Below are 15,410 nucleotides of genomic sequence, written 5' to 3'. Positions count from 1 at the left end.
TTCTCCAAATATCAATCAAGTCCATTGTTTCAGTCATTTCAAAAAAGGTCTTTGGTAGTCTCCCTTCTTTTGAAATCACTTGTCTCTGTGCTTTATCCATGTTTGTTGAGACAACTCCATTCATATCTCCCATCATTAGGATTTTATAGTCTAAAAAGTCAACTAATGTCTCATGCCAAATTGTTTTTAATGGCCTCTGCTGGGATTAGGTCTCCCCTGGGGCTCTCCCCAGTCTTGGCTAAGCTACCTAGTTCTTAATCTCTGTCACTACCACTGGATCCCACATAGGCAGATTTCCTATCATTTGACTAGCTCTTCCATTTTCAGCAGAGCTGTCCGAGTAAACATCCTGAAAGTGTGCCTCCCAGGTCCCTGGGGGGATGTGACAGTCCACCATGGTTGGGCCATAGCCTTGTGGGCTAGATGTGATATGTCAGAATGTGGCTGAATCATTGGATTTAACTGCCTGAATAAGTCAAGTTCAGGTGTTCTTAATGGCTTCCCTTTTCTTACGTGCCAGCAGATGTTTATAGTGTCTCTTCTGCTGGAGGAGGTCCATAGCAGCTGTTGGTTTGGCCTTGGGAATACCTACACCAATGTAGTGCTGTTATGCACCAGGGTTGGCCTGAGACACTTTTGACAACAAAAAGAAGTGAGCCACAAAATGCCCCCCACACACTCCAGAAAAGAAGGGGTGACTCAAGATCTACATCAGCAACAAGGGAGGAAATAAAGATCCTGCATCGGAATCTACTGTCCCTGTGGATCCTGCCACCTGAAGCAGTTGCCTCACCTTGCCTCATAGCTGGCAGGCCCTGATTAGCACACAAAGTTTATTATGATTATCCTTAGCACGTCAAAATCAATCATAAGATTGCTCACAACCTTTTATGTAAACACTTCCCAAATAGACTCTTTTTATTATTGTTTTAATTATTTTTATGCAGAAAATAAAATATGAAACAACAGAAAACACCCCAGTCCTGGATTCACCAAGGTGTCACACCACTTCCATTATGAGACACCACCCTAACCATAGCAGACTCTTTTGAGATCACCCACAAAATGATTCCAATCTAATCTCAGGTATCAGTATAAATTGCATCATATTGTTTAAGTACACTGCGCTCCCCTGCTTAAGCCTAGTTGTGCAATGTACTTGACTATCACTCCTCCTCCACTTCTACTTTACCCTGCACTTCAATATTACTATTTCCAGAATGGCTAGCAAATCATTTGAAATAGATTAAAATTACCAAGAAGTATAATTAGCCAAGCAGTACAGTAAAAGCATACCAGCATACCAGCTGAATAAAGCCAATTCAGAACAGCTTTTAGATGTCTGGGAAAATTAAAAGGGCTTCACCTTGCATCAAAAAAGACATGAGAATAGGCGTCAGGTGAGCCTGACTGGGAAGAGTATTCCTAGGGTCATTTAGTCTAATCCTCTGCAATGCAGGAATCTTAACTAAAGCATCCATGACAGATGGCCATCTAATCTCTGCATAAAAGCCTCCAGTGAAAGAGAGCCCACAACCTCCTGAGGTTCTCCTGACTCTTCTACTGTCAACCATCTGTTACTGTCAGAAATTTCTTCCCAATGTTCAGTCGGAATCTCCTTTCTTGTAACCTGAATAGCAGGGGGAAAGAAGCTTGCTCCATCTTCCATGTGCTCCATTCTAGAGGTGAATGGGGCACTGTAACTGAAAAAGCTTCTCAGTGGCCAATGATTTGTCTCACCTCCAGATATGGGGGCACTTCCCATTCCCAGTACAGTGGTACCTCGGGTTACATACATTTCAGGTTACATATGCTTCAGGTTGCAGACTCCACTAACCCAGAAATAGTGCTTCAGGTTAAGAACTTTGCTTCAGGATGAGAACAGAAATCGTGCTCCGGCGGCACAGCTGCAGCGGGAGGCTCCATTAGCTAAAGTGGTGCTTCAGGTTAAGAACAGTTTCAGGTTAAGAACGGACCTCCGGAACAAATTAAGTACTTAACCCGAGGTACCACTGTATAGGGTTTGAGTTGCATACTCCTCCTGCAACCCACTTCCTAGAACACAACAGCACCTTCAGAAAAATCACACGTTGGTCAAGCAAGACATATTACTCTAAAAGAGCCCTTTAAACTCAAGAAGAGCCCTGCCTGCACAGGAACTGCTCAGAGATTGCCACCTGTTCATAAGTTGAACAGAAATGTCATATTTTCATGCACTGGCTAAAAGGAGAACACCCATTAGGGAGTGAAAGGAGGGTGTTTGAACCAACTTGAAAGCAATTCTATTGCCCATTTCAAACTTGTCATGTGCTTGAGAAGTCAAGTATGCTTCCAAAAGAAATAAGGTAACTTGCAAGAGCTGAACTGCTCTGTAGAGATATAAATCAAAATGTCAGTCTTTGTCATAAGGGCTGTGACACAGCAATGACAGCTAATAAGGAGCTATAATGAGCAGCAAGTAGTAATGGCCCATCATGTAACCCCATATTTATTTGGAATTATGTGACTAGATATCCACAATTAACTTTTGCTCTTCTCCCCTCCTAGAGCCAAGCTCTGTGCTCCTGGACATCTCTTCCTTGGCTCCTGGTCTCACTGGCTTTAAATAGGCTAGTAGACTAGGCCACACATGCTCCTTTTTCTGGGCTCAGGGCAGTTCCATGAAATATATTTGGGAACCTGGCACTGCACCATTGTCGTGGTGATGGCACCACACTGTGTGGTCCACTTGGCTCAGTCATGTTGGCTGAAGTTGCATAGCAAATGGCACCTCTGCTATTATGACAGCAAGCTCTTTGGGGCTGACCTGGACTGCGATGGAGTACTTGTATACATACAAACATGTATGTACATGTATGGATACATGTATGAATATGTTGGCTGAAGTTGCATAGCAAATGGCACCTCTGCTATTATGACAGCAAGCTCTTTGGGGCTGACCTGGACTGCGATGGAGTACTTGTATACATACAAACATGTATGTACATGTATGGATACATGTATGAATACACAGGTGGTGCTGTGGTCTAAACTACTGAGCCTCTTGGGCTTGCCGATCAGAAGGTTGGCAGTTCGAATCCCTGTGATGGGGTGAGCTCCCATTGCTCTGTCCCAGCTCCTGCCAACCTAGCAGTTCGAAACCATGCCAGTACCAGTAGATAAACAGGTTGCAGGGAGGTAAACGGTATTTCTGTACGTTCTGGCTTCTATCACAGTGTTCCGTTGCACCAGAAGCGGTTTAGCCATGCTGGTCACATGACCCGGAAAGCTGTCTGCAGACAAACGCCGGCTCCCTCAGCCTGAAAGCGAGATGAGCACCACAACCCCATAGTTGCCTTTGACTGGACTTAACCGTCCAGGGGTCCTTTACCTTTTTTACTTTACTGTTGTATCAGCAACCCCTGTGTACTCAACACGCATTTTGAGTATTAGTTATAAAGTGCCACCATTGTACTTTCAGAAATAAATAAAAGTGCTTTACAACCAAATACAGTGGTACCTCTGGTTACGTTCTTAATTCGTTCTGGAGGTCCGTTCTTAACCTGAAACTGTTCTTAACCTGAAGCACCACTTTACGGTAGGTAATGGGGCCTCCCACTGCTGCTGCTGCTGCGCCACCGCGTGATTTCTGTTCTCATCCTGAAGCAAAGTTCTTAACCCAAGGTACTATTTCTGGGTTAGCGGAGTCCGTAACCTGAAGTGTATGTAACCTGAAGTGTATGTAACCTGAGGTACCACTGTATACCTTATCATATTAGTGTCCTCAACTCACTCTGCCCCCTTTTCTCTTGCTGATCCTTATGCTGCTGCCATTCAGCACAATACCAAGCAAGATGGTCAGAGAGGGAGTAATCCTAACTTAGGGCCCCCTGGCTCCAGGGATGATGAGCAGCAGAGCCAGATAACAGCCAGGGGTTAGTTTTCAGCCCCACTGGCCTCCCTCGAGTAAGTAAAGCTAAACTTTATGTGAAAGCACAGTATGTAATGGATTTTTAGTGCTGCTAACACTCCACTGAATTGCTCCTGTAGCCTTTGCTAGGAGGAAGGGGGTATTTGCGAATAAAAGAGATTGTTAAGAACAAAAAGAGAGAATACACTGCCTTCTGCAAGGCAGCCGATATATGTTTCAATTGATTTCAATAGGTGATGGCTATGGGATCTTCTTGTATGCTTTCCTCTGTGTATTGTCATTTCCTATCTCTATACTATTGTTTGGTGCTATGCTCCCTTTGTGTTTCAATTAGAGATGGATCGTCATTGGATGAATTAAGCATCTTGTTCTATGTCTGGAACTGTTTCAAACTCCACTCTTATTTGGGATCTGTAATGTTGCTCCCGTCTTGTGGCATAGGAGCCAACTCCTAGGGGCCATGAGGGCTTTGGCCCCCACAATAAAATATTCGAAGGGACCTGGCCCCCACAAAGCTGATGGGCATTCCCATTCAAATTGTGTGTGTGCACTGTGTCATGTGATTATGTGGGGCGGAGCTTACCTGGGCCCCCACAATATTTTATTCACGTTGGCAGCCCTGTTTTATAAAATGTTTGAGTGATTGGTGCTGATTTGGAGAAGCTCCCTTAAATCAGGAAGCAGTTGTAAAGACTAGGGAAAGCAAGGAGCTGAACTGATTTGTAGAGCAAGATTTTGACAACTAATAAGCTTTGGGAAGAGGCTAGGAGGGTGCACCTGAAGGCAGCACCAGTGCAGAATAAACCTGGGGGGGGGGGGGGAGGAAGGCACCTTCAGACCAGGATTTTTCTGTGAGTATACTCAACAACAAGCCATTGATATACCAAGAATGCATTAAGTGGTGGATTTATAGTAGACCATCCACACATTCTGCTAGGTTAGTTGTTCTGCAATACTTCTCCAGTGTTACCACATTATCGCTTTCTAGAGGGGCTGCAGCCCAGCAAAAGCAGGACAACAAACTAACTAACCTCCAAAAACATTTGTGGTATAAAAAGTTATGGGATGTGTACTTTTTGGAAAGGAAACTTCAACCAGTGCAAACCGTGAAAGCTGTTATGAGCAATTATCAGCATAAATACAGAATAAAAAGTACAAGCAAATGTTATCATCTGACCACTGTAAGCAGATGAAAACAGTAGCAGGATTCTAATAACACTTGTAATTTAGCAAATATCATGGACAACAGAGAGATATAAAATATGGGTTATGAAATAATTGTTGATTTGTAGCATCCAAGTGCACAGCGGAATGATGAGGAATACGTGCCAACATGCTCTATAGTTGCTTTATTTACATTTCAAAGCTGGTAGATTACAGAAAAACATCTTTACTCTGCCGGAGCAGAAAATGGCATCCTCTCTCCTCTGAAGCACAGAGAGAATCACACTGTGTGAGAACAGTGAAAAACAGGAAACCAGTGTACGTCACATCCAGCCTCCCTTTCCCGTGAGAAAACTCCAACAGTAACTCTGTGGAATGTAAACATTGTCTTGTGACAAGCCTTTCGCTGCACAGTGAAGAGAGCAGAAACCAACATCCTCCCCCTTTCTGTGAACACCACTGGGCAGCGTGTTCGTACAATATCAGTACAAACCCAACTTCTGCACATAGGTACAGTGTTGATCCCTTGATACAATCTTGGACAATACATCAGCAGGAATTTCATTACCTGGCATATAGGACACCGTTACGAGTCCCTTCTGAATACATTCCCTAGCATGTTGCAACTTCAATTGCAAGTGCTTCGTGCTTTGCTTACAACCTTCAGAATTCAGCAAAGCCAAACATGCTTTGTTGTCCTGGTAAACCTGGATTGGACATTTGACAGGAATTTTCATGTCTTTGCACAATTGTAACAACCATTCACAATCCTTAAGTGAATAAGACAGTGCATTCAGTTCAGCTTCACAAGTACTTAAGCTAACCGTTGTTTGCTTCTTGCACGACCAATCAAATAGACCCTGATTGTACATATAGCAAACTCCAGACGTACTTTTCCTGTCTGTAGTGTCATTTCCAAAACTTGCATCTGCAAATATCTCAAGACCACCAGACTTCTGATTGTTAAATCTCAGTCTGTAATGCATAGTGCCTTTCAAATACCGCGCTATGCGTTTCAGAGCTTTCCAATCCTTAACAGTAGGATTGTTGACTTGTCTGCTTAGCAAATTACAGCTGACAGCAATGTCTGGTCTTGAACATCTGGCAATAAAGTTTAGCTTGCCTAGCACACTTCTGTACAGTGTAGTGTCAGAAAATGCTTCTTCAGTGTCATCTACCTGATAACCTGTTATCATCGGTGTGTCTACAGGGTTAGCATCCATCAGGTTTAGTTTGCTTAACACATCAGCAATTTTCCGTGACTGGTGTACTAGAATGTTACCATCTTGATCTCTCTCTATTTCAAGAGATAGGTAGTTGTTTACCTCACCAAGATCTTTCATGTCAAAGTGTTCTTTCAGTTGAGCTAGGGCGTTATTGTACATTGTGACATCTTTCCAAAAGAATAATAAATCATCAACATAAAACAAACAATACAGTTTCTTTTGCCCCTCCTCTTTGACAAATACACATGGATCAGCTTTCCCTTGCTGAAAACCTAGAGAAAACAATACCTCAGTGAGTTTTGTGTGCCAACACCGTGCACTTTGTTTGAGACCATAAAGGGACTTTTTCAGAGCACAAACAAATCCCTGTTTTACCTGTACGCCATCAGGTGGAAGCATATAAAGAGATTCACCTAGAGATCCGTACAGAAAAGCTGTATTCACATCATGGTGACTAATGTGTAGATTCTCCTCTGCAGCTAGCTTGAGCATAAGCCTAATGCTCTCATACCTCACTGTGGGTGAGTAGGTCTCGTGATAGTCTTCACCTGGTACCTGTGCAAAACCTCTGGCTACCAATCTGGCTTTGTGTCTGACTATCTTGCCATTTTGATCAGTCTTCGCTTTGAAGACCCATTTGCTTCCAAGCAGTTTCATTCCTGGAACTACTGGAACAAGTTCCCATGTTTTGTTCCTTTCCAAGGAATCAAGCTCAGCCTTCATGGCATTTAACCATGGCTCAGCTTCCTTTGTGTCCAAATCCTGGATTTCTTGGAAACTTGAAGGTTCAAATACCTTCTTGGAGCTTTTAACAGCTGTTACTGCTATCTTGGCAAACTCATCAGCAAATCTCTTTGGAGGTCTGCCTTTTGTGGCTCTTTGTGACCTGCGAATTAGCCTTAAGTCTTCAACACTCTCCTCTTCCTTCTTAGGAGAAAAGCGACCTATTGTGAACAATGGTTCCTCCAATTCCTGATCAGAGCTTTCAGAGGGTCGCATAGAGGCTTTCGCACTCTTGAAATCCTCTGAATCACCTGATTCAGTTTCAGACTCAGAATCAGAACTTTCATCAGTGGGTGTGGGTTGCTGCGGTTGCTTTTGACTATCCTCAGTCTCATCACTGTCATCAGGGTAACATTGGAAAATTCCCACATTCTCCCCCCACTTGGCATTGTACTCAACACTTCTTGTGAGCTTAATTGTCTTAGAGTCAGTCATCCTTATTCTGTAAGAACCTTTCTCATAACCTAGAAAGATACCATGCAAACCACGCTTGTCTAACTTGGAGTTTTGTGGTGAGTGAACCCACATGTCAGAACCAAAAATTCTCATGTGTTTGATGTATGGCTTCTTGCCAAACATCTTCTCATAGGGAGTACAACCAATCGCTGAAGATAACCTGCGATTATAACTGTAAGTGAAACATGAGAGAGCTTCGGCCCAATAACTCTCTGGAAGATTTGCATCATGCAGCAAGGTTTTTAACCCTTGAAGCAATGTCTGATTTGCTCGTTCCGCAAGTCCATTCTGCCATGGCGAGCGAGGACTAGACAAATCGTGTTGAATTCCTTTCTCAGTCAGAAAAGCTTCAAACTGCTGAGAAGTGAATTCTCCCCCGCGATCTGTGAAAAGAATCTTTACCTTCTTACCATGCACATTTTCCAACCAAGCACAGAATTCCTTGAACCTAGGAAAAGCCTCTGATTTCTGCTTGAGATTGTACACATGAATATACCTGGAAAACGCATCAATGAGAACCATGAAGTACCTATTTCCTCCCAAAGAGGGCGCTAGTGGTCCAACCAAATCAGCATGAACAATTTGGTATGGTTCTGTAGCTTGCCTACTAGACACCTTACCTTTCGCAGCCATTTTCACCTTGTTTGCTGCGCATGCCTTGCACTTCATGTGGTACCTGCAGGGTTTAATAGTCATACCTTCAACCAAGGCAGGCATTTTGGATACTGCCTCAAAACCCAAATGACCAAATTTTCGATGAAAATCATGAATACATTCTGCATGCAAACATTTGTTAGAACCTGCAATGCAACAAGTGTCATCCTGCACAACATCATCATAATACAAAACATATAAACGATCAACATATTCAGCATACAATACATAATCATTTTTCTTTGTGATGATGCACCTTTTGTTCTTAAAGGAAACGTCAATGTTCCGCTCATTCAGCTGTCCAACGCTGAGCAAATTATGTTTGGCATCTGGAACATAAAGTACATTCTGTATCGATAAGTCCAAACTGTGAAGAACAACAGTTCCGTAGCCTTTACTGGGAATTGTGTGGTCATCCGCCTGGTGAATCGCACCTTCCTGCGGTGTAAAAGACACGAACAGTCGCTTATCGTTGCACATGTGGTGGGTTGCAGCTGAATCAACAACGAAGAAAGATCTAGACGTCTTCTGGACCTCTGCAACTTTTGGAGTGAAGCGTGAGACCATTGCCTTGTGCTGCGTTGTCCTGGACACCGGACCTTTGCCTCTGCTTTGGCCTTTTCCACGCGATGAGCTTTCGCTGCGCTGCTCTGTCTTGGCCCTGGGATATTTGCATTCCCTCTTCATATGGCCTAGACGTCCACAGGAGTAGCATTTCACTGCCTTCAAAGCTTTGGCGCCATCTGGTGGTTCCACTGCACTATGGGATGACGTCTGTGAAGACTCCCCCTTTCCCATGCAGCTATCACCCTGGCAATCTGCTTCATTCTGAATCATGGCAGTATCACAGGCTACTCTGAGCTGAGCATGTGGCTGATTGGCATCAAATTCCCCACTTGCATCAGCCAGCCTTCTGCAGCTAGCCATCTTATGCAGCTTGTTAAAATAATGCATAGTAGATTCAGCTTCTGTCCTCATGTGTGCCTCTCTCAAAACGTCCCAAATTTCTCTGGCTGAGGTCTTATCACGCAATAGACAGAGCTCTTCTGGGGATACTATCAATGTAAGAGTTCCCCTTGCTTTGGAATCTTTAGCTTTCCATGTATCTGTAATTGGAGCTGGGGGGGTGTCTGTAATAACTTCAAACAGACCCTCTTTCCGCAGAATAGCCTCTGCATAGATAACCCAGTCCGTATAGTTCTTCTTATTGAGCTTGGGAATCCCACAAGCATCCTGAAGGGCCATCATGACTCTGGCATTAGCCTTCTGCGTCATCTCTGCTGCTTTAAACAAGCTGCTTTATACAAGCTGCATCTCTGCTGCTTCAAGCCTCATTCCAAAGGCAAGTTCAAAACAGCTTTCTCTCTGCCCTAAATCATGCTGCGTCACTTCTACAGCTGCTTCAGCCCTTGTAAAAGTTACTTTCGATTTCGCCAGCATAGGCATAGCCGCTGCCTGTAGCCGGCAAACGGACATAAAAGTTCAAAGTCCAGCCATAAAGCCATTAAATAGAAGCTGGCAGGCTGCCCGGAGCAGTAGCACATACCTCATCAATCATCTTGACGCGCAGATACCGTCCGATCCGTCCCTCTGCATTCCGATCCTTTTTCCGGAATTCCAATGACTGCGTCTTCTGGGCCCATAACCAAAATGTTGATTTGTAGCATCCAAGTGCACAGCGGAATGATGAGGAATACGTGCCAACATGCTCTATAGTTGCTTTATTTACATTTCAAAGCTGGTAGATTACAGAAAAACATCTTTACTCTGCCGGAGCAGAAAATGGCATCCTCTCTCCTCTGAAGCACAGAGAGAATCACACTGTGTGAGAACAGTGAAAAACAGGAAACCAGTGTACGTCACATCCAGCCTCCCTTTCCCGTGAGAAAACTCCAACAGTAACTCTGTGGAATGTAAACATTGTCTTGTGACAAGCCTTTCGCTGCACAGTGAAGAGAGCAGAAACCAACAATAATATGCATTTGAACAAATTGACAATTGGACCCATGGAGAGGAGGGTGGGTACTCTGGGGATTCAGAGAAATCTCTAAATATGGATATGTATTTTGTATTGTTATAATTCTACACTTGTAAAATCAAATAAAAATTATTGGGGGGGGGGGGGGGAGTACAAACAAATGAGCCTAACTTCCAACAGGGTGAAGACTGCTGCTTTAATCCTCTCTCCTCTGAACAGGAGGACACAAAAAAGGCTTGCATTATAAAAAATTGCCATAGATTATTTAAAAACATGTATTATTATTGAAAGGTCTCTTTCTATCTCCATGGAAATGATTTCCCCTCCAGAGGTTGGGCGGCGCTGTGCAAACGACACTTCCTGGCGGCGACGCGGCTTCAGGCCCCCGGATGGCGGAGCAGGGCTCCTTTCGGCGAGAGGGAAGGCCCCCGTCCGCTTTTCCTCCTCCCGGAAGCGCCTGCGAGAAGGTGCCGGTGATTACCAGGCCGCGGCGACCAGGCCTCAGATTCGGGCAGGCGCCGCTTTGCTCCCGCTCCCTCTTCGCGTCATGGCGGAGCGCGGCGCCGGCTCTTCGGAGCACTTGGAGCGGCTGCACGAGATCTTCCGCGGCTTGCACGGGGAGCTGCGGGGAGCCCCCGAGAGGCTGCGCGGGAGCTCGGCCGTTGGTGCGTAGCAGCGGGGCCCGAGCGAGCCGGGGGTGGGGGTGGGGGAACGGGACGAGCCGTGCGCGGCCCCTTCCGCCACCCGGTCCCGCTCCCGACAAACCCGGGTCCTGCAGGCAGCGCTGCTGTCCGGCTAGGCGTCGGTTGCTGCAAGAGGGGTTGCCGTTGAGTTTACTTTTGCTGAACCCGCCTCTGATCAGCATCCTGACCGAGACGCAGAAACGCGGCCGCTTCTCTTCGCAAGGAGCCCGAAGTGACCCCGGGAAAACTTCCTCGCTGATTTCTGCGTGTCAGGCGGCTGTCAAAGGAGGAGGACCCGTAATAATCATAATCATAATAAAATAAAAAAATTCCTTCCAGTAGCACCTTAAAGACCAACTAAGTTAGTTCTTGGTATGAGCTTTCGTGTGCATGTATCTGAAGAAGTGTGCATGCACACCAAAGCTCATACCTAGAACTAACTTAGTTGGTCTTTAAGGTGCTACTGGAAGGAATTTTTTTATTTTGTTTTGACTATGGCAGACCAACACGGCTACCTATCTGTAACTATAATCATAATAATAATAGGTGACCCCGCCCTCGCTTCTAAGCGTGGTTGGAAGGAAGGCGAAGTTCAGCGTGGAATTTAATACAGTTAGAAAAAGAAACCTGGTGCTCAGAAAAGAACCAGAGAGATCATAACCCCAGAAGGTTGCCTCCGAACCGGCTGATCCTAGACATTTCACAGTGGAGTTCAAATGGCTATTTTAAACAGGATGCTTATAAACGTCACATTTTGCTCTAGAATAATAATAATAATAATAATAATAATAATAATAATAATAATAATATTTATATCCCGCCCATCTGGGTGGCTCCCAACAGAACACTAAAAATGGAATAAAACTTTGAACATTAAAAACTTCCCTAAACAAGGCTGCCTTCAGATGTCTTCTACAAGTCAGATAGTTGTTTATTTCCAGTGATCTGATGTTTGACAGTTTTATACAGGGTTTTGGAGTGCTTAACTATATGCATTTTATTCCTGTAATGAAATCCAAAATAGTTAATATAAGATATTCTGCAAACATTCATGAATAACAGCAGACATGTGTCTCTGTTGTTTGCAGATCTGGATGTGTAACCCATCCCCTTTTTAAAAGAAGACAGAAATATTGTGTGGACGAGGCCTACACATTACAAATATGCCCTCTATATCCTGTTGTATTACAGCTTTCACCAACTTCAGCCAGCATTGCCAGCTGTTGGGGATGTTGGTGGTTGTAATCCATCATCTGGCAGACACCTTGTTGGCTGCCCCTGAATCTTCCATGTTACCTTGTTTGAAAAAGTGAGATCTAGTCACCAACCAAACTGATAGGCTCCCTGGCTTGGTTGAGGACTAAGAGGATAACATATCTTTTGGCAGTTATTTCTAAAGTGATTTTACATGATCAGTTAATACAGTTTGACCATGAAAAATAATTTTCACTGAAACAATGAGGTAGTCAAAGGCCATCACAAAAAAATGTATACATTCTTATGTGGATTTGCACTGAGAAGTCTTTTGGCTTTGCTGATTGTTGTGCTAATTTTTTCCATGTTCTCTGTTATGTTTTCTAGAAGAGAAGAAGAAGTTGATCCGAGAATTTGATGAAAAACAAAAAGAAGCAAATGAAACGGTAAGAATATGAATTGTAATTGGAGGAAGAGGGCTTTTAGAACAGCTATGGCCATTCCTGGACTGGGAAGGCCTTGTCACAGTAGTTAGTGCAGAATGCTGCAGCATGATTGCTGACAGGAGTGACGCCTTGCCAGCATATAACACCTGTGCTCAGAGATCTACACTGGTTGCCAATTTGCTACTGGGCCAAGTTCAAGGTGTTACTATTGGTATATAAAGCCCTTAACAACTTGGGACCAATTTACCGACAAGATCTCCTTACCCCACCTATGCCCACTCAATCACCTCTTCAATCTGTAGAACTGGCACTACTACAGGTGCCACATAATACTTACTCTGCATTTGTAAGAACCCTCTTGTTTAGTGTGGCAGCGCCTACAATTCGAACACCCTGCCTGTTGAGATCAAGCAGGTGCAGTCACTGCTGAAAATATTCTTGTTTAGACAAGCCTAAACAGATGCTTAAAAAGTTGAGGTAATTTTAATGTTTTAGTATTTTAACTTTTGTATGTTTTAATATAGGGTTGTACATTTTACTGTTTTATCTTTTGTAATCAGCTTTGAGATTTTTTACAATCAAGTGCTATATAAATGTTATGAAATTAATAAAAAATATAGAGGTACGGTTGCATGCTTAAAAATCGTTGACTGACTCATCTAAGCGTAATAGTGAGTGCTGTAACAAAGAACTATTTGATAATACTTTTAAAATTGTACCAAACAAAAAATTTCAGTATCTTTTCAGATTCTGCTATATTTTTAGAACTTTCTGTGTGCCATCCATTTTCTGATTATTGCTTTTATGTTTTTTCAATAATATTTTTCAATTGATAAGAGAAACTTTTCTTCTATTTACTTTTAGTTCCGTTTTTGTCTTTGGAGTTTTCATATTATTAGGAGGGCAAAAATAAAGAAGCTTGCTGAATATTCTGTACACCATGATTTAAACGCAGGGAATTATATATCCTATTAAGAAATTTGGGTGGGGGTAATGTTTTTACAAAATATAACACAGAGTCCTGGCATATTAGCTATCCTCAGACTTTGCTGACTTACTTCAAAGACATTTTTAACAAAGATTTTGGTATCTGCTTTTTAAAACTTGCTAAAGCTACGGGAAATGGAAGAAGAACTGAAATATGCTCCAATGTCCTTCCACAATCAAATGATGGCCAAAATTCGGACTTACAGAAGAGAACTTGCCATGTTTCAGAGGAAGATGAAAAGTACAGATTTGGGAGTGGTTCCAGGAGGACATGGAGACCCAAAATTTGGGATCTACGCCTCAGAAAATGAGCAGAGTGTGAGTACTAGGTATAAATTAACTATATTGATTTTGTTTATTTGTATTGGTGACAAAGCTCTTATGGTTCTTGCTACGTTTAATTCTTTCCAATATGTACAGAGGAGTTGTGATTGCATTTATTGCAACAATGCAATTATATGGGAAAATACATAAGTTCTTCAGAAAGAGTAATTTCAGTAGTGCAAAATTAGTAGGGCTGACAATTTATTTTCTTCTTTTGATTTAAATGCATTTTTTATATTGACAAACATTTTAAATGCATTTTTTATATTGGACTCGATGGCCCTTATGGTCTCCTCCAACTCTATGATTCAGTGATTCTATGAAACATCAATAAGATTTTTTTAAAAAAGATATTTATTAAAGTTTAACAATTACAAAAAAAGAATAGTAATAAAAAAAATTACAATACTTCAAAAATAAAGGAAAATACAGTACTAAAAAGGGGGGAAGAAAAAAAAACAAAAAAGAGAAAACCCAAAAACAATACAGCTAAACAATAACATTTAAAAACAATAACATCCAGTATTTCATATATTTATCTTTCATTTACTTATTTCCATGACTTCCTCACGCCTCCCTTTTTGTATTCTTAATTCATAATTGTTTCAGCAAGTCCTTTCCCTCTTTCTCAGATTTTGTTCTATAATTTATCTTAACGCAATTTAACCTTAAATTTTACACTTTAACTCATTAACAATCCATTTTAACATACCGTGTTATGGTGCAAAAAATACGGTAATTCTTTATAACCTTTCTGCTAAGACCATGTAAGTTCATTCCAGCATCTTTCTAACATTCATTAATTTTACAATGTTTTTTTAAATATACTCTAATTTTTTTCCAATCTTCTTCCATCGACTCTTCTCCCTGGTCTCGAATTCTGCCAGTCATTTCCGCCATTTCCATATAGTCCATCAGTTTCATCTGCCATTCTTCCCTGGTGGGTAGATCTTGCGTCTTCCAGTACTTTGCAATAAGTATTCTTGCTGCTGTTGTGGCATACATAAAAAACGTTCTATCTTTCTTTGGCACCAATTGGCCAACCATGCCCAAAAGCAAGGCCTCTGGTTTCTTCAGAAAGGTATATTTAAATACCTTTTTCATTTCATTATAAATCATCTCCCAGAATGCCTTAATCTTTGGGCATGTCCACCAAAGGTGAAAGAAAGTGCCTTCTGTCTCCTTACATTTCCAGCATTTATTATCAGGCAAATGGTAAATTTTTGCAAGCTTGACTGGTGTTATGTACCACCTATAGATCATTTTAATCAAATTCTCTTTTAAGGCATTACATGTCGTAAATTTCATGCCAGTGGTCCATAACTGTTCCCATTCAGCCATCATAATATTATGTCCAACATCTTGTGCCCATTTAATCATAGCAGATTTCACCGTTTCATCTTGAGTATTCCATTTCAACAGCAAATTATACATTCTTGACAAATTCTTAACTTTAGAGTCTAGCAGTTCTGTTTCCAATTTTGATTTTTCCACCTGGAAACCATTTTTTTTGTCCAAATTATATGCCTTCATTATTTGGTAATAATGGAGCCAGTCTCGCACTCTGTTTTTTAATTTTTCAAAACTCTGCAATTTTAGTCTGTC

At 42.2% G+C, this 15,410-nt stretch overlaps 1 protein-coding gene and 1 long non-coding RNA gene across 2 annotated transcripts in view; both read left to right on the top strand.

The window, feature by feature from the left end:
• The first annotated feature begins 246 nt into the window (after positions 1–246).
• On the top strand, positions 247–1,253 carry LOC307221444. The gene is made up of 2 exons (XR_013841417.1): positions 247–694; positions 948–1,253. It is a non-coding gene; the product is annotated as an uncharacterized lncRNA (long non-coding RNA).
• Positions 1,254–10,364: 9,111 nt separating this feature from the next.
• VTI1B (vesicle transport through interaction with t-SNAREs 1B) overlaps positions 10,365–15,410 on the top strand; it is a 13,461-nt gene continuing 8,415 nt past the window's right edge. Inside the window, exons 1-3 of the mRNA XM_079995632.1 lie at positions 10,365–10,836; positions 12,436–12,494; positions 13,608–13,799. Of these exons, the coding sequence (XP_079851758.1) occupies positions 10,479–10,836; positions 12,436–12,494; positions 13,608–13,799 (609 nt within the window). The 5' untranslated portion in view covers positions 10,365–10,478. The remainder of the gene's footprint in view (positions 10,837–12,435; positions 12,495–13,607; positions 13,800–15,410) is intronic.

The sequence above is a fragment of the Podarcis cretensis genome (genome assembly GCF_951804945.1).
Source record: "Podarcis cretensis genome assembly, chromosome: 1".
NCBI classification, from domain to species: Eukaryota; Metazoa; Chordata; class Lepidosauria; order Squamata; family Lacertidae; genus Podarcis; species Podarcis cretensis.
The sequence above is the reverse complement of the archived record's forward strand: the minus strand, read 5'-3'. Positions and strand labels throughout refer to the sequence as shown.